This window comes from Bos taurus, chromosome 9 (assembly GCF_002263795.3).
Source record: "Bos taurus isolate L1 Dominette 01449 registration number 42190680 breed Hereford chromosome 9, ARS-UCD2.0, whole genome shotgun sequence".
NCBI lineage: Eukaryota > Metazoa > Chordata > Mammalia > Artiodactyla > Bovidae > Bos > Bos taurus.
The window spans coordinates 54353867-54373808 of NC_037336.1; the positions used below are offsets into that span (position 1 = coordinate 54353867).

The window sequence follows — 19942 nt, forward strand, 5'->3', positions numbered from 1 at the left end:
GCTATCAATAGAATTAAACTCAGGTATCTATAGCAATATGAAACTATCATCAACCTACATTTAAATATGAACTTTAAACTTAATACAAACAGAGTTATTCTAAAAGGAAATTTTATGACATTATGTTAGATCCTAATGGGTTCATTCAAACTTCAGAAATCTAATTTGTCTTACTAAAGGAGAGGTCCCAGCAAGATGGTAGGAGGGGCAAAACTGCATTTAGAATCAAACCCCATACCTACCAGAGATGCTTGGAGGGCTCAAACGAAACTTCATGTACAACAGGACCCAGGAGAAAGGAGCAGTGACCCCACAAGAGACTAATGCAGACCTGCCTATGAGTGTCCAGGAGTCTCCAGTGGAGGTGTGGGTCAGCAGTGGCATGCTTCAGGGTCAGAACACTGAGTGCAGCAGTGAGTGCACGAGACCTTTGGAAGGAGGTCACCGTTATCTTCACTACCTCCACCACAGTTTGGTCTCAGGTCAAACAACAGGGACGGAACACAGCCAACAGAAAATTGTATTAAAGATTTACTGAACTTGTCCCCGCCCATCAGAACAAGACCCAGTTTCCCTCACAGTCAGTCTCTTCAGGAAACTTCCATAAGCCTCTTCTCCTTATCCTTCAGAGGGCAGACAGAAGGAAAACCACAATCACAGAAAACTAATCAAACTGATCACAAGGACCACAGCCTCGTCTAATTCAATGAAACTATGTTCTGTGTAGGGCCACACAAGACAAACAGGTCATGGTGGAGAGTTCTGACAAAATGTGGTCCACTGGACAAGGGAACTGCAAAACACTTCAGGATTCTTGCCTTGAGAATCCCGTGAACAGTATGAAATGGCAAAAGATAAGACACTGAAAGATGAACTCCCCAGGTCAGTAGGTGCCCAGTATGCTACTTGACAAGAGTGGAGAAATAACTCCACAAAGAATGAAGAGGTGGAACCAAAGGGAAAACAATGCCTAGTTGTGGATGTGACTGGTGATGGAAGTAAAGTCCAATGCAGTAAAGAACATTATTACATAGGAACCTGGAATGTTAGGCCCATGAACCAAGGTAAACTGGAAGTGGTCAAACAGGAGATGACAAGAGTGAATATCAACATCTTAGGAATCAGTGAACTAAAACAGACTGGAATGGGTGAATTTAATTCAGATAACCATTATATCTACTAATGTGGGCAAGAATTTCTTAGAAGAGATGGAGCAGCCCTCATAGTCAACAAAAGAGTCCTAAATGCATTACTCAGTTGCAATATCAAAAACAATACAATGATATCTGTTCATTTCCAAGGCAACCATTCAATATCACAGTAATTCAGTCTATGCACCAACCACTAATGCTGAAGAAGCTAAGGTTGAACGGTTCTATGAAGACCTATAAGAGTTTCTAGAACTAACACCCAAAAAAGATGTCCTTTTCATTATAGGGGACTGGAATGCAAAAGTAGGAAGTCAAGAGATACCTGGAGTAAAAGGCAAATTTGGCCTTGTAATACAAAATGAAGCAAGGCAAAGGCTAATAGAGTTTTGCCAAGAGAATGCACTGGTCATAGCAAACACCCTCTTCCAACAACACAAGAGACAACTCTACACATGAACAGCACCAGATGGTCGATATCAAAATCAGATTGATTATATTCTTTGCAGCCGAAGATGGAGAAGCTCTTGTACAGTGAGAAAAAACAAGACCACGAGCTGACTGTGGTTCAGATCATGAACTCCTTATTGCCAAATTCAGACTTAAACTGAAGAAAGTAGGGAAAACCACTAGACCATTCAGGTATGACCTAAATCAAATCTCTTATGACTATACAGTACAAATGACAAATAGATTCAAGGGATTAGAGCTGATAGACAGAGTGCCTGAAGAACTATGGACAGAGGCTCGTGACATTGTACAGGAGGCAGTGTCAAGACCATCTCCAACAAAAAGAAATGTAAAAAGGTAAAATGGTTGTCTGAGGAGGCCTTATAAATAGCTATGAAAAGAACAGAAGCAAAAGTCAAAAGAGCAAAGAAAAGATATACCCATTTGAATGGAGAGTTTCAAAGAATAGCAAGGAGAGATAGGAAAGCATTCCCTCAGTGATCAGTGCAAAGAAATACAGAAAAACAACAGAATGGGAAAGACTAGATCTTCAAGAATCAGAGATACCAAGGGAACATTTCACGCAAAGATGGGTACAATTAAGGACAGAAATGGTAGGGACCTAACAGAAGCAGAAGATAATAATAAGAAGAGGTGGCAAGAATACACAGAAGAACTATACAAAAAATATCTTCATGACCCAGATAACCATGATGGTGTGATAACTCACCTAGAGCCAGACATCCTGGAATGCAAAATCAAGTGGGCCTTGGGAAGCATCACCACGATCAAAGCTGGTGGAGGTGATGGAATTCAGTTGAGCTATTTCAAATATTTCAAATCCTAAAAGATGATGGTGTGAAAGTGCTGCACTCAATATGCCAGCAAATTTGGAAAACTCAGCAGTGGCCACAGGACTGGAAAAGGTCAATTTTCATTCCAATCCCAAAGAAAGGCAATGCCAAACAATGTTCAAGCTACTGCACAATTGCACTCATCTCACAGGCTAGCAAAGCAATGCTCAAAATTCTCCAAGCAGGCTTCAACAATTCGTGAACCATGAACTTCCAAATGTTCAAACTATATTTAGAAAAGACAGAGGAACCAGAGAACAAATTGCCAACATCTACTGGATCACTGAAAAAGCAAGAGAGTTCCAGAAAAACATCTACTCCTGCTTTATTGACTACATCAAAGCCTTTGACTGTTTGGATCACAACAAACTGTGGAAAATTCTTAAAGAGATAGGAATACCAGACCACCCAACCTGTCCCTGAGCTATCTGTATGAAGGTCATGAAGCAACAATTAGAGCTGGACATGGAACAACACACTGGTTACAAATCAGGAAAGGAGTACATCAAGGTTGTATATTGTCACCCTGCTTATTTAACTTATATGCAGAATGCACCATGCAAAATGCCGGGCTGAATGAAGCACAACCTGGAATCAAGATTGCTGGGAGAAATTAATTAAAAAAAAAAAAAAAGATTGCCAGGAGAAATCAGTAACCTCAGATAAGCAGATGACATCACCCTTATGGCAGAAAGCTAAGAACTAAAGAGCCTCTTGATGAAAGTGAAAGAGGATAGTGAAAAAGTGGCTCAAAACTCAACATTCAGAAAATGAAGATCATAGCATCTGGTCCCATCACTTCATGGCAAATAGATGGAGAACAATGGAAACAGTGAGAGACTTTATTTTCTTGGGCTCCAAAATCACTGCAGATGGTGACTGCAGTCATGAAATTAAAAGAAGCTTAAGAAACTATGACCAACCTAGATAGCATATTAAAAAGCAGAGACATTACTTTGCTGACAAAGGTCCATATAGTCAAAGCTACGGTTTTTCCAGTAGTCATGTATGGATGTGAGAGTTGGACTATAGAGAAAGCTGAGCATGGAAGAATTGATGCTTTTGAACTGTGGTATTGGAGAAGACTCTTGAGAGTCTCTTGGATTGCAAGGAGATAAAACCAGTCAATCCTAAAGGAGATCAGTCCTGAATATTCATTGGAAGGACTGATGCTGAAGCTGAAACTCCAATACTTTGGCCAGCTGATGCAAAGAACTGACTCATTGGAAAAGACCCTGATGCTGGGAAAGATTGAAGGCAGAAGGAGACAAGGACAACAAGAGATGAAATGGTTGGATGGCACCACTGACTCAATGGACATGAGTTTGAGCATGCTGTGGGAGCTGGTGAAGCCAGGCCTGCTGCAGTCCATGGGGTCACAAAGAGTTGGATATGCCTGTGTGACAGAACTGAACTGTCTTACTATAAGTTCTGTTTCTTCTACTTTTATGTACAAATTTTAAAGGCAGGAGTTGCAGAAATACAAAGTGTTGCCTTATAAAAACTGATCATTTTCAGCTTTGTTTCCATCTAGCGCTTTTCAAGTACCAATAAAGAAAACAAAAGGAAACCCAGGAGATGTGACTTACTCATCTTGAATCCAGCACAAGGCTGGGACATGGTAGAAACTTAATATATAAACAGTGTTAAACGGATTGAAAGGGAAGATAGTTTTAAAGATATAGAGTAAATTATGTTTTGCTGAAGTGTATTAGTTTTCTATTACTGCCGTAATGAATTAACACAAATTTAATGGCTTAAAACAATGAAAATTTATAACCTTACAGTTTTATAGGTCAGAATTTGACATGGGTCTAGTAGGCTAACATCAAGAGGGTTCAGTGAACTACATTCCTTTCTAGAGGTTTCAAGAAAGAGCTGTTTCCTTGCTGTCGTTAGCTAACAGAAGACACCACATTGTTTGGCTGTTGACTTTTCTAACCCCATTTTCAAAGACAGGCCTGCAAACTAAGTCCTTTTTAGATCACTCATCTCCAGCTTAGATCACTTATCTCTTATTTTGATCACTTATCTCTCTTTTCCCTCTTCTACTTTTAGGAACTCCAGTGATTATATTAGTCCTATTTCAAGGTCAACTGATTAGCAACACTAATTATACATCTGCAACCTTAATTCCTTTTGACTTGTAAGACAACATATTCAAAGATTCCAGAGATTAGAATGTGTACATCTTAGGGGTACATCATGTGTACATGAATACCCCTCTATGTTTTTTTGAGCATTTAATAGAAAATTAAAAAATGGAAAGTACTTGCCTATGGTACTTTAAAGACTTGAAAAGGGTATATATCTATCAGTGGCTACTTCTATCTGATACATGATTATAATGGTTAGAGTTTAAATATTGCATTAATACTTCATTCTAATTTCATCATTCTCGGGAAAAAAAAAAAGGTTAGACCACTAATATTTAAAACACATAACACTTTAATTGTAAAACAAATAATTAACGAGCTTGTACTGGGTGATACAAAAGTATAATTATTTCACACAGCAATTTCAATAAAAGGAAAAACAAGGCCATTTATATCAAAGGAAAAATATGAATTTTAAACAAGCACATTCATATACAATTTAAATAGCCTTCACTGACTATCTTCTTCAATTCAAAAAATGCCAGTGTCAGCAGGAAAAGTCCATGGACCAAAATAGTGTTCTATGTTCACAATTTTTATAACAAGTCCAGTTATTCTTTGTCTAATAATGATAAGCCTAATAGGAAGTGACATCAGCAACATGGTGCCATTAAGATGGTCAGTGAATGAGACATCCTTATATTACTTTTGTGGTTATTTTGGGATCTAGTACCTTACTCCAAGGGACCTGTGAGGAATCTCTTCCAATAATATGGCAAGTAAGAAACAGACAAACAGGGCTACCAAACCAGTGTGTGCTCAGGCACACAGCCATGTCCAACTCTTTGCAACTCCATGGACTGAAGCCCACTAGACTCCTCTGTTCATGGGATTTTCCAGGCACGAATACTGGAGTGGGTTGCTATTTCCTCCTCCAGGGCATCTTCCCAACCCAGGGATTGAACCCAAATCTCCTGCATTGCAGGCAGATTCTTTACTAGGCCAGTAAATCTGCCTAGACTTCCACTGGCTGCTATCAGGCAAAAACTGACAGAATGCTGTCCCTGGCAGGCACTTAGGCATGAAAGAAAACTTGCATAAGTCCAGCTTTCACCAAAAGATCTGAATTTGGTCAGATAGTATGAAGTATGAAAAACTTCCTGGTGCTGCAAACACTGAACAAGGCTGATTTATCCAGTGGAGGCAACTCCTCCCTCACGGGATAAAGAAAGCAGCTGGGCAGGATATGGCTGGAGAAATCCATTTCTCTTCACCTGGAGTACTAAGGTGGGAGCTTCACAACTCAGGAAAGAGGGGATGATGGCAAAGAGGAGGAAAGGGACACCACTGGGCAGAAAGTCTACCCATGAGCCTACTGGAAATCACCCACTGATGTGGCTCACCGGGCCTACTGGCACCCTCAATGCACCGCAATGCTACAGCACACACCTCCCCCCTCAATGTACCTCAACGCTACAGCCCACACCTCCTCCCACTTTGCCATGGGCTCCTTGTGCTTGCTCCTGTGTAAGCCTCCAGAAAAGCATTCTGGCAAACAGGAAGTCCGCTAAGAAAACAAACCACCACAATCAACGCATGAGTGAGAAACCACAAAAACCTTGATCTACAGTGGCCACTTTCTGCATAACAAGAGGTTTCCAAAAGCCAGCCTGGGAAAATGTTAAAAGCTGAGTAGGCATTTATGCTTAAAAATTTTCCCCAAAGGGTAAGAAATATACTGGAGCAGATACAGCTTTACAGGGGAAAAGAACTCAAATATCAACATTATAAAGATACAATGGCATATGTGAAAGGCACAAGCAGAGTTAAGGAGGTATCAACTACTTCAAATGTGACAGCATCAACATATATCCACAAGAACAACAAAAAAAAATCAAGGAAATACAGCATCACAAAAAGAAAATAGTATTGATATTTTCCAACAAGAAAGCTAGAACATGCCAAATATACAATCTAATAAATAATTCAAATTAGTTGTTCTAAAGGAACTCAACAAATTACAAGAAAACTTAGAAAGACATATCAATGAATTCAAGAATAAAAAGATGAACAAATGATTCTTTATTAAAGAGAAGGAAGTTATTAAAATTGTTAAAAAGAACCAAATGAAATTCAATGAATGACCTGAAGCATGCAGTGCAACAAGGCTGCCTATATGGAAGAAAAAAAAATGTAACTTAGAGGGTAGGAATTTTAAAATAATAGAAGAAAAGAGGGAATTTAAACTAAAAGAGAACAAAGAAACTCTACGTGATCAATGGAAATCCATCAAAAAGACAAATATCAGGATAATCAGGATTCCAGACAGAGAAGGGGGAGGGCAGGGAGTTAAAGAAATGATAGGAGAAAATTTCCAAAATCTGAGGAAAGACTTGGACATGTAAGTTTACAAAGCTAATAGATCATCCTGCTATCTCAAAGCAAAAAGACACCCTCTAAGACTTTAAAGGCAGGCAGGGGGGAAAAAAAGAGAAAGCAATGGAAGCTACAATGGACTGCCATTAGGATTTCTCTGCAGACACCCTTCAGGCCAGGGGACAGTGGAAAGACATGTTTGAAGAGTTCAAAGATAAAAATGCCCAGCAAAGAAGGGTTTATCTAGCAAAGTTGTGCTTCCCTGGTGGCTCAGATGGTAAAGAATCTGCCTGAAATGCAGGAGACTTGGGTTTGATCTGTGGGTCAGAAAGATTCTTCTGGAGAAGGGAATGGCTACCTGCTCCCGGAGAATTCCTTGGACAGAGGAGCCTGGTGGGCTACATTCTATGGGGTCTCAAAGAGTCGAACACGACTGAATGACTAATTTCTCTGCAGAAACTCTTCAGGCCAGGGGGACAGTGGAATGACATATTTGAAGAGGTGAAAGATAAAAGTTCCCAACCATGAATGGTTTATCTAGCAAAGTTACCCTTCAGATACAAAGAAGTAAAGACTTCCAGACAAACAACATCTAAGGGAGTTCACCACCACTACATCAGCCTTGTACTTAATGCTAAAAGGAGTTCAAGCTAAAATGAAAACAAGCTAATCAGTCACATGAAAGCACACAAAACTGCACAGTACACTGGGAAAGAAGAGAAACATGTGGTTAGATTTAGAACACTGTAACTGTGTAGTAGGGTGGTGTGTTAACCACTCAACAAGAGTACAAAGTCTAAATGAAAGAGGAGGAAAAGTATACTATAAGTTATTCATAAAGATACAACAAAAAGAGGTAAACTGTGACATCAGTAATATAAAGGGAGGAGCAAAATGGTAGACACTTTATTGGTGCTCAGTCCCAAAGCTGTGTTTGTCTCTCTGTGATCCCACAGAATGCAGCACGTGAGGTTCCTCTGTCTTCCACCATCTCCTGGAGTTTGCTCAAATTCATGTCCATTGAGTTGGTAATACTATCTAACCATCTCATCCTCTGCACACTAAGGAAAACCTTTACAAGTTAAAAAGAAATTGCTATTAGCCTAAACTGGACTGTTTTATCTGTAAGATATTATAACTAACCCTTTGGTAAAAATAAAACAAAAATCAAGAGCAGATCAATAAAAGACAAAAAAGGAGGAGAAAGAGCATACCATCATGGAAAAATAACCTTTACAAATGCAGGCAGAAAAGATAATAATGGAAATACAAAACCAACACACAATAAGGTAGCATTAATAAATGCTTTTAATTTAATGCCATTAATAAGAGAAGCTAAAGGCAAAGGAGAAAAGGAAAGCTATACCCATTTGAATGCAGAGTTCCAAAGAATAGCAGGAGAGATAAGAAAGCCTTCCTCAGTGATCAATGCAAAGAAATAGAGGACAACAGAATGGGAAAGACTGGAGGTATCTTCAAGAAAATTAGAGATACCAAGAGAACATTTCATGCAAAGATAGGCACAATAAACGACAGAAATGGAATGGACCTAACAGAAGCAGAAGACATTAAGAGGTGGCAAGAATACACACAAGAACTATACAAAAAAAAAACATCTTAATGACCCAGATAACCATGACCGGTGTGATCACTCACCTAGAGCCAGACATCCTGAAATATGAAGTCAAGTGGGCCACAGGAGAAACGACGAACAAAGCTAGTGGAGGTGATGGAATCTGAGTTGAGCTATTTCAAATCCTAAAAGATGATGCTGTGAAAGTGCTGCACTCAATATGCCAGCAAATTTGGAAAACGCAGCAGTGGCCACAGGACTGGAAAAGGTCAGTTTTCATTCCAATCCCAAAGAAGGCAATGCCAAAGAATGTTCAAAGTACCACACAATTGTATCCATCTCACACGCTAGCAAAGTAATGCTTTAAATTCTCCAAGCTAGGCTTCAACAGTATGTGAACTGAGAACTTCCAGATGTTCAAGCTGTATTTAGAAAAGACAGAGGAACCAGAGATCAAACTGACAACATCTACTGGATCATTGAAAAAGCAAGAGAGTTCCATAAAAACATCTACTTCTGCTTTATTGACTACATCAAAGCCTTTGACTGTGTGGATCACAACAAACTGTGGAAAATTTTTAAAGAGATGGGAATACCAGACCACCTTAGCTGCCTCCTGAGCTATCTGTATGCAGGTCAGGAAGCAACATTTAGAATTGGACACGGAACAACAGACTGGTTCCAAATCGGGAAAGGAGTACGTCAAGGCTGTACATTGCTACCCTGCTTATTTAACTTATATGCAGAGTACATCATGCAAAACGCCGGGCTGGATGAAGCACAAGCTGAAATCATGATTGCCAGGAGAAATATCAATAATCTCAGATACACAGATGACACCACCCATATGGCAGAAAGTGAAAAGAAACTAAAGAGCCTCTTGATGAAAATGAAAGAGGAGAGTGAAAAAGCTGACTTAAAACTCAACATCTTGTCTCATTTGCTTTTTCAGTGGGGTAGCACATCCCATATTTTAGAACAAGTAGGGGTGCCTTGCTTAAATAAAAATAGCATTTAATGTATAATTGTGTGAAAGGTTTATGGGTAAAGCTGTATTTCTGTCACATTGTGGCAGTATCTTCTGCTTTAATATTAAACAGCTTGTTATTTAAATACTGGATCAAAACGGCTGGCTTCAAATTGTAGTCATTAATAAACTAACTTATGTGCACCTGTGTACGAGAATCAAAGTTCTTTATAGTTTCTTTGCCTTGTTCCCCTTCTCAGGGTGACAACTGTCACGTGCTTACCAGGAGATGCAATTCTAGTTCTTAAAGTTGAATTAGCCCAGATTTCTGAGAGGTGGTATCTGAAAGAGAGATTATGCCTTCTCTCACTTAAAACATAACCATCTTTGAATACCAGCTAAGATGAAATCACTGTACTGTAAGTAGTCAATAAATGAAGACTTATTTCAGGCTGAAAAAAAAAAACTCAAAAACTAAGATCATGGCATCAGATCCCATTACTTAATAGTAAATAGAGGAGGAAACAATGGAAACAGTGACAGACTTTATTTCGTGGGCTCCAAATTCACTGCAGATGGTGACAGCAGCCATGAAATTAAAAGACACTTGCTCCTTGGAAGAAAAGCTATGACCAATCTAGACAGCATACTGAAGAGACATTATTCGCTGACAAAAGTCCATCAAGTCAAAGCTATGTTTTTCCAGTAATCATGTATGGATGTGAGAGTTGGACCATAAAGAAAGCTGAGCGTTGAAGAAACTGTGCCGTCAGAGAAGACTCTTTGAGAGTCTCTTGGACTGCAAGGTGATCAAACCATTCAATCCTAAAGGAAATCAGTCCTGAATACTCATTGGAAGGACTAATGCTAAAGCTGAAGCTCCAATGCTTTGGCCACTTGATGCAAATAACTGACTCATTGGAAAGACCCTGATGCTGGAAAAGACTGAAGGCAGGAGGAGGAGGGGACAACATAGGATGAGATGGTAGGATGGCATCACTGACTTGATGGACATGAGTTTGAGCGTGCTCTAGGATTTTGTGATGGACAGGGAAGCCTGACATGCTGCAGTCCATGGGGTCGCAAAGAGTCGGACACAACTGAGTGAGTGAACTGAGTAAATCCTTAAGTATTAATAACTACTCTAAACAAAAGTGGATTGAATTCAGCAATCAAAAGGCACATGAGAGCCTGGAAGGATGAAAAACAATAGCCAACTCTATGGTTCCAACAAGAAAGCTTTAAGGATCCCCATAAACTCGAAGTGAAAGGATGAAAAGGCATTCCATTCAGGTGGGAACCAAAAGGAAGCCATGGCAGCTATACTTCTAACAATCAAAAGAGTTGGAAAATCTACAGATACATGAAAAATAAACAAGAAACTCCTGAGCAACCAATGGGTAAAAGAAGAAATCAAAATAGGAACCAAAGATTACCTTAAAACAAATGAAAATAAAATCCCTTTCTCCTAAACCTATCAGTTCAGTTACTCAGTTATGTCCAACTCTTTGTAATCCCATGCACTCCAGCCCTCCCTGTTCATCACCAACCCCTGGAACCACCTCAAACTCATGTCCATTGTATCCAACCATCTCACCCTCTGTCGTCCCCTTCTCCTCATGCTTTCAATCTTTCCAAGCATCAGAGTCTTTTCCAATGAGTCAGTTCTTCACATCAGGTGGCCAAAGTATTGGAGTTTCAGCTTCAGCATCAGTCCTTCCAATGAATATTCAGGACTAATTTCCTTTAGAATTGACTAGTTGGATCTCCTTGCAGTCCAAGGGTCTTCTCCAACAGCACAGTTCAAAAGCATCAATTCTTCAGCGCTCAGCTTTCTTTATAGTCCAACTCTCACATCCACACATGACTACTGGAAAAATCATAGCTTTGACTAGACGGACTTTTGTTGGCAAAATAATATCTCTGCTTTTTAATATACTGCCTAGGTTGGTCATAACTTTTCTTCCAAGAAGCAAGCATCTTTTAATTTCATGGCTGCAGTCACCATCTGCAGTGATTTTGGAGCCCCCAAATAAAGTCTCTCACTGTTTCCACTGTTTCGCTATCCATTTTCCAGGAAGTGATGGGACCAGATGCCATGATCTTAGTTTTCTGAATGTTGAGTTTTAAGCCAACTTTTTCACTCTCCTCTTTCACTTTGCTATGGGATGCTCCAAAAGCCATTCTGAAAGGGATATTTGTAGTCATAAAATGAAGATGTTAAGAAATGGGGAAACTTAGAAAGAAACAATCTGGCTTTATACCTTGAGGAGCTAATACATGACAAGAGGATCAAGAACATCCTTTGGCGCTGGGAAAATTGGATAGCCATACACAGAAAAGAAAGTTGGGTCTATCCTATACTACTCACAAAAAGCACCTTGAAAGAGATCAAAGACTTAAAATATAAGACAGACCTGATATAAAACTCCCTGAAGTAAACACAGGGAAGAAGATCTTTGACACTGGTCTTCGCACTGATATTTTGCATATGACACCAAAAGCACAAATAACAAAAGAAAAAAATCTTAAAGTAGGACTATATCAATCTTAAAAGCTTCTACAGAGCAAAAGCAACAATAACACAATTAAAAGATACATACTGAATAGGAGATATTATTTTGCATATCATATAATAAATAAGGGGTTAATAGCCATCATTTACAAAAATTCATATAACTCAGTAACAAAAAGACTCCTGCCTGGAAATCTCATGGATGGAGGAGCCTGGTAGGCTGCAGTCCATGGCGTCGCGAAGAGTCGGACACAACTGAGCGACTTCACTTTCATTTTTCACTTTCATGCACTGGAGAAGGAAATGGCAACCCACTCCAGTGTTCTTGCCTGGAGAATTCCAGGGACAGCAGAGCCTGGTGGGCTGCTATCTATGGGGTTGCACAGAGTTGGACAGAGTCGGACACAACTGAGGTGACTTAGCACCAGCAGCAGCAGCAACAGTAACAAAAACCAGGCCATCCAGCCATCTCATCCTCTGTTGTCCCCTTCTCCTCCTGCCCCCAATCCCTCCCAGCATCAGAGTCTTTTCCAATGAATCAACTCTTCACATGAGGTGGCCAAAGTACTGGAGTTTCAGCCTTAGCATCATTCCTTCCAAAGAAATCCCAGGGCTGATCTCCTTTAGAATGGACTGGTTGGATCTCCTTGCAGTCCAAGGGACTCCCAAGAGTCTTCTCCAACACCACAGTTCAAAAACATCAATTCTTTGGTGCTCAGCTTTCTTCACAGTCCAACTCTCACAATCATACATGACCACAGGAAAAACCATAGCCCTGAATAGACGCATCTTTGTTGGCAAAGTAATGTCTCTGCTTTTCAATATGCTATCTAGGTTGGTCATAACTTTTCTTCCTAGAAGTAAGCGTCTTTTAATTTCATGGCTGCAGTCGCCATCTGCAGTGATTTTGGAGCCCCAAAAATAAAGTCTGACACTGTTTCCACTGTTTCCCCATGTATTTGCCATGAAGTGATGGGACCAGATGCCATGATCTTAGTTTTCTGAATGTTGAGTTTTAAGCCAACTTTTTCACTCTCCTCTTTGACCTTCATCAAGAGGCTTTTTAGTTCCTCTTCACTTTCTGCCATAAGGGTGGTGTCATCTGCATATCTGAGATTACTGATATTTCTCTCAGCAATCTTGATTCCAGCTTGTGCTTCTTCCAGTCCAGCATTTCTCATGATGTACTACTCTGCATATAAGTTAAATAAGCAGGGTGACAATATACAGCCTTGACGTACTCCTTTTCCTATTTGGAACCAGTCTATTGTTCCATGTCCAGTTCTAACTGTTGCTTCCTGACCTGCATACAAATTTCTCAAGAGGCAGATCAGGTGGTCTGGTATTCCCATCTCTTGAAGAATTTTCCACAGTTTATTGTGATCCACACAGTCAAAGGCTTGGGCATAGTCAATAAAGCAGAAATAGATGTTTTTCTGGAACTCTCTTGCTTTTTCGATGATCCAGCAGATGTTGGCAATTTGACCTCTGGTTCCTCTGCCTTTTCTAAAACCAGCTAGAACATCAGGAAGTTCACGGTTCACATATTGCTGAAGCCAGGCTTGGAGAATTTTGAGCATTACTTTACTAGCGTGTGAGATGAGTGCAATTGTGCGGCAGTTTGAGCATTCTTTGGCATTGCCTTTCTTTGGGATTGGAATGAAAACTGACCTTTTCCAGTCCTGTGGCCACTGCTGAGTTTTCCAAATTTGCTGGCATATTGAGTGCTGCACTTTCACAGCATCATCTTTCAGCATTTGAAATAGCTCAACTGGAATTCCATCACCTCTACTAGCTTTGTTCGTAGTGATGCTTCCTAAGGCCCACTTGACTTCACATTCCAGGATGTCTGGCTATAGGTCAGTGACCATCGTGATTCTTGGTCATGAAGATCTTTTATGTACAGTTCTTCTGTGTATCTTCTATGTACATATCTTCTTAGTATCTTCTGCTTATGGTTAGGTCAATACCATTTCTGTCCTTTATCAAGCCCATCTTTGCATGAAATGTTCTCTTGGTATCTCTAATTTTCTTGAAGAGATCTCTAGTCTTTCCCATTCTGTTGTTTTCCTCTATTTCTTTGCATTGATTGCTGAGGAAGGCTTTCTAATCTCTTCTTGCTATTCTTTGGATCTCTGCATTCAGATGCTTATATCTTTTCTTTTCTCCTTTGCTTTTCGCTTCTCTTCTTTTCACAGCTATTTGTAAGGCCTCCTCAGACAGCCATTTTGCTTTTTTGCATTTCTTTCAATGGGGATGTTCTTGATCCCTGTCTCCTGTACAATGTCACGAACCCCCGTCCATAGTTCATCAGGCACTCTATCTATCAGATCTAGTCCCTTAAATCTATTTCTCACTTCCACTGTGTAATCATAAGGGATTTGATTTAGCCCATACCTGAATGGTCTAGTGGTTTTCCCTACTTTCTTCAATTTCAGTCTGAATTTGGCAATTAGGAGTTCATGATCTGAGCCACAGTCAGCTCCTGGTCTTGTTTTTGTTGACTGTATAGAGCTTCTCCATCTTTGGCTGCAAAGAATATAATCAATCTGATTTTGGTGTTGACCATCTGGTGATGTCCATGTGTAGAGTCTTCTCTTGTGTTGTTGGAAGAGGGTGTTTGCTATGACCAGTGCATTCTATTGGCAAAACTCTATTAGTCTTTGCCCTGCTTCATTCCGTATTCCAAGGCCAAAGTTGCCTGGTACTCCAGGTGTTTCTTGACTTCCTACTTTTGCATTCCAGTCTCCTATAATGAAAAGGACATCTTTTTTCGGTGTTAGTTCTAAAAGGTCTTGTAGGTCTTCATAGAACTCTTCAATTTCAGCTTCTTCAGCGTTATTGGTTGGGGCATAGACTTGGATTACTGTGATATTGAATGTTTTGCCTTGGAAACGAACAGAGATCATTCTGTCGTTTTTGAGATTGCATCCAAGTACTGCATTTCAAACTCTTTTGTTGACCATGATGGCTACTCCATTTCTTCTGAGGGATTCCTGCCTGCAGTAGTAGATATAATGGTCATCTGAGTAAAATTCACCCATTCCAGTCCATTTTAGTTTGCTGATTCCTATAATGTCAATGTTCATTCTTGCCATCTCTTGTTTGACCACTTCCAATTTGCCTTGATTCATGGACCTGACATTCCAGGTTCCTATGCAATATTGCTCTTTACAGCATCGGACCTTGCTTCTATCACCAGTCACGTCCACAACTGGGTATTGTTTTTGCTTTGGCTCCATCCCTTCATTCTTTCTGGAGTTATTTCTCCACTGATCTCCAGTAGCATACTGGGTACCTACTGACTTGGGTAGTTCCTCTTTCAGTATCCTATCATTTTGCCTTTTCATGGGGTTCTCAAGGCAAGAATACTGAAGTGGTTTGCCATTCCCTTCTCCAGTGGACCACATTCTGTCAGACCTCTCCACCGTGACCCGCCCGTTTTGGGTGGCCCCACAGGCATGGCTTAGTTTCAATGAGTTAGACAAGGCTGTGGTCCTAGTGTGATTAGATTGACTAGTTTTCTTTGAGTATGGTTTCAGTGTGTCTGCCCTCTGATGCCCTCTTGCAACACCTACCATCTTACTTGGGTTTCTCTTACCTTGGACATGGATACACACAAATAATTAATGATTCTATTTTTATTTAATAGTAAAACATTTACAACAACTACTCTATATGATACATAGTTTCCTTGAATGTAGGGAGAGCTGAATAGCAGACAAAAATTTGGGGGCTATAGAATATTTTACTTCATAATTGGGACGATATCTACACAAATGTATAACATAAAGTGAGAGAATTCATTGTATCTTATGTCAATCATAATTTAATAAAATTCACAGAGTATTAAATTAGAAATCAATAAAAATAATACACCCAGAAATTTTAGTGTTAACATGTTATAACAACAGTTTAATCTAGAGTTTGTAAGTTTAAAATTATAAACTTATAACGCGAGACTAATTAATAATTTCTGACCCCATGGACTATAGTCCGCCAGGCTCCTCTGTCCATGGGATTTTCCTAGCAAGAATACTGGTGTGGGTTGCCATTTCCTTCTCAGGGTATCTTTCCAACCCAGGGATCAAACCCCTGTCTCCTGCATTGCAGGCAAAATGTTTGCCACTGAGCCAGCAGGTAAGGTCAATTAGTAATTAATGTTCTACAAAAATTTACTTATATATGCACATACATATCTAAAATACTTACCAATTGAAGCTGAGTACATTTGTTTCATGTGAGTTTCAATGACAGAAGGATCCCGAGAGCTGTAACTTCCCAACTCAGGATAAAACCTGGAGCCAATGTCATCAGGGGGGTTGTGCTTCCCTTTGGGATATTTCTTGGTTATCTGAGGGTCCCAGTGTGAGAGAACTGGATGGTTCCAATGTATATATTTACCATCAAATTGTGGATTTCCATACCAACTGTAATAAAATACATGTAAGTAATAATTCAGAGGTGGCGGTTCTTCTGGATGAGGTTCAGAGGCTACGGAAGCTTTCACAGTGATTTCCTCAGATTTTAAGTTCTTGATGTTTGTTTCACTGCTGATTTTGTCACTCTTTTGGGAATCAAAAACTTTCGTCAAATGAGTTTGTTGCCGGATTTCTGGAAGAAGGTCAAGTCCAAAAGGATCTCCAAAAGCTGCTTTATTTGGTCTCAGCATTTTTAAACCCATCATCAGAGAGAAAATAAATAGAATAAAAAGTGACAAAATGAAGCAAGTCCTTCTTCGAAATTTTGCCATGATGTCATCCTTTAAACTCCAAAATGGTAAATGTTTAGCTGTAATGTATTGAAAAACAACTATTAGTAAGTGGTATTAATAATATTTTCCAATATATTCAAAAGGAAAACTAAAATTCATAAAGTTTGTTACACTGAAAAATTTTAAAGAGTATTATGATGTTAATTATATAATCAAATATTAATAGCTATAGAAAGAATCTATACATAATTAGACTGAATAGCAGTATTTATTTGGAAATATCACAATTACATTTTTGTCAGATAAAGATTTTAAGCATGTTTTTTAAAAAGTAAATATATTCTTCATCCTTTAGACAGATTTTACATATACTGATATAGAAAAGAAACATTCCACTCAGAGACTAAAATTTTCTAAATATAAAATAAAAACTTCAGATATAAAAAAGAAGTATTTAGGAATATATAAAAAGCCTAGTCATTCAACAAACTTATTATTTGACTGCCTCAATTATAATCACCTTTTTTTCCCCACCCCATTTCACCAACTCAAGTGTTATACTCAATTTTGATCTTGTCTCTCATCTCGCATTATGGAATAAATTACACACATCAGAATTTTATGTCCCATGTGTTCCTTAAATATTTTTAAAATGTTCCTCCTTTTGTCTCTCTATGGTTCAGTCTGAATATCTTCTTCTGAACTATCTTCAATTTCCTGACTCTTCAGTGGCAACTAATTTCAGTTATAAATTTAGTCTTAAAATTTTCATTTAATTCTTCTCAAAGATAGCAGTTTTCTGCTAAAATTTCCTATTCCTTGAATTTTGTAATACCATTTATTTAAAGTCTACCTCTAATAACCTGAATTTGAATCTTAGGATTCTGTTTCTACTGCCTGTTTGGTTTTTCCTCTTAATATCCAGACAGTAACTATTTTTTTATAGGCTAAATTATTATTTTTACTAAATGCTATACATAGAATATGAAAAGTTTCAGAGATAATGTGAGGCTCTACATGACATCTTCCTTCAAAGAAAGCTTATTTTTATTTCTTGAAGACTTTTAGGGTAGAGGAAGATTATCTTAGTATAATCACATTGGAAGGGCTGGTGCTGAAACTGAAGCTCCAATACTTTGGACACGTGATGCAAACAGCTAACTCATTCGAAAAGACTACGATGCTGGCAAAGACTGAGGTCAAGAGAAGGGGGCAACAGAGGATGAGACGGTTGGATGGCACCACTAACTCAAAGAGACATGAGTTTGAGCAAACTGAGGGAGATAGTGAAGAACAGGGAAGCCTAGTGTGCTATAGTTCATGGGGTCACAAAAAGTTGGACACAACTTAGTGACTGAACAACAGCAATCACAGATGGAAATCTTCAAAACTGGGTTTGCTGCTGCTGCTGCTGCTGCTAAGTCGATTCAGTCATGTCCGACTCCATGTGACCCCATAGACGGCAGCCCACCAGGCTCCTCTGTCCATGGGATTTTCCAGGCAAGAACACGGGAGTGGGTTGCCATGTCCTCCTTCAACGCATGAAAGTGAAAAGTGAAAGTGAAGTCGCTCAGTCGTGTCCAACTCTTAGCGACCCCATGGACTGCAGCCTACCAGGCTCCTCCGTCCATGGGATTTTTCAGGCAAGAGTACTGGAGTGGGGTGCCATTGCCTTCTCCAAAACTGCGTTTAAGCCCTTGCAAATATTTGGTGTATTTCTGATTCATCTTTACTCCATTATACTTACAGGTTCTGAAATCAGAGTCACAAGCATTTACCAAGATTCTTCCTCTAGGATGGGCTTTAGAAGGGCCCTGAATTCCAATTTTGGTCCCCAAAGAGCCATGAAACTACCGAAAGCTCTGTTCATTTTCTCAGCTGCCATTTTTGCCTTATATTCCCAGCTTCTCTGATGCTACTTTGAAGCAGAGGTTTTAAATAATGCCCCTATTTCCCACCTTAATCTCTCAAAGAATAATGTAAGTTGTAGGGTTCAGAATCATTCAAATATTCATATAATCCCACCTGAATTCGCTTATATCTTTAGTGTAATAAAAGACTCAAAATTCAGATGCAATAAATAAAAAACAATTAACTACATAAATTTTTAAATATATATATCAAAAAACACTACAAAATAAAGTGAACAGACAACTGACAATCTTAATGAAAATATTTGAAAGATCTTCTGTATCATTCAATATTAGAAAAATGTAAATTAAAACCACACAAATGTAACATTTCTTATCTATGAGGTTGGCAAAAAATAAAAAGCATGAAACTACATCCTGTTGGCAAGAACACTGAGAAAATAATCACTCTTATGTGTTGATAGTGAATGAAATCTGTACAACCTTTTTTGGAATTTGGCAGTATATAACAAAATTACACATCCATTTTCCTTTGATTCAAGAATCCTACTTCACAGAATTTACCTTGAAAATCCACAACCAATAAGTAAGTACATAAGTTAATATGCAGCATTGTTTGTAAAATACTGAGTATTCAGAAAAAATGAGGAAGAGCTCTGAGATGAAAGAAAGTGATTCTGTGGCTATACTGCTAAGTGAAAAAAGCAAAATGACAATAAGAAAAAATAGATTTTCCCAAGTGAGCAAAAGAAACAGAAAAACAAGAATCTAATAAGGTTGATTATCTATAGAGGGTAAAAAGAAACTGAAAAATATGGGGTGATTAAAACAGGGTAGAAGTGTGGATAATGAAAGTAACTGAGTATAACTTTTTATATAGGTTTGTCATTTTAAGTTATGTTACATTTCACATACTCAAAACAAACAAAATATATTAAAGGTTAAATTCCAGTTAATAAGTAAATTTTTTTATGCTATGATGAAGGTTAGCAATTCTTAAAATATTTAATGTGCATTGTAAAAATAAGCAATATAAGCCAGAAAATGGGGCTCAGGTTGTTTACTGACAAAAAAAAAAAAAAGAAAAAAGTGTTACAAACACAGAAAGTAGGAGGCTAAAATGAAACTTGTGTTGTCAGACTGCAATTGGCAGTATCAATATGGATGCATGGCTTTTAAAAGATAAACAAATTCATGTGTAGGGGTGGGTAAATGGGTGTGTACACATACAAATACATGCACATTATTTCCTAGTTCTGTCCACTGAGAGTTTAGAACCGAAGAAATCCTTGCAGCAATAAACCCATCTGATGCCAAGATTTTGAATTTTATATACCCTTCTCTACTTAATAGAACCAGGTTGATTTCAAGAATGTGG

General features: G+C 38.7%; 1 protein-coding gene across 1 annotated transcript in view; it reads right to left on the reverse strand.

Moving 5' to 3' along the window:
- Nucleotides 1–19942, reverse strand: part of MANEA (mannosidase endo-alpha) — an 82321-nt gene that overhangs the window by 57076 nt on the left and 5303 nt on the right. The window contains 1 exon segment of the mRNA NM_001206725.1: nt 16192–16770. Coding sequence (NP_001193654.1) covers nt 16192–16732 — 541 coding nt within the window. The 5' untranslated portion in view covers nt 16733–16770.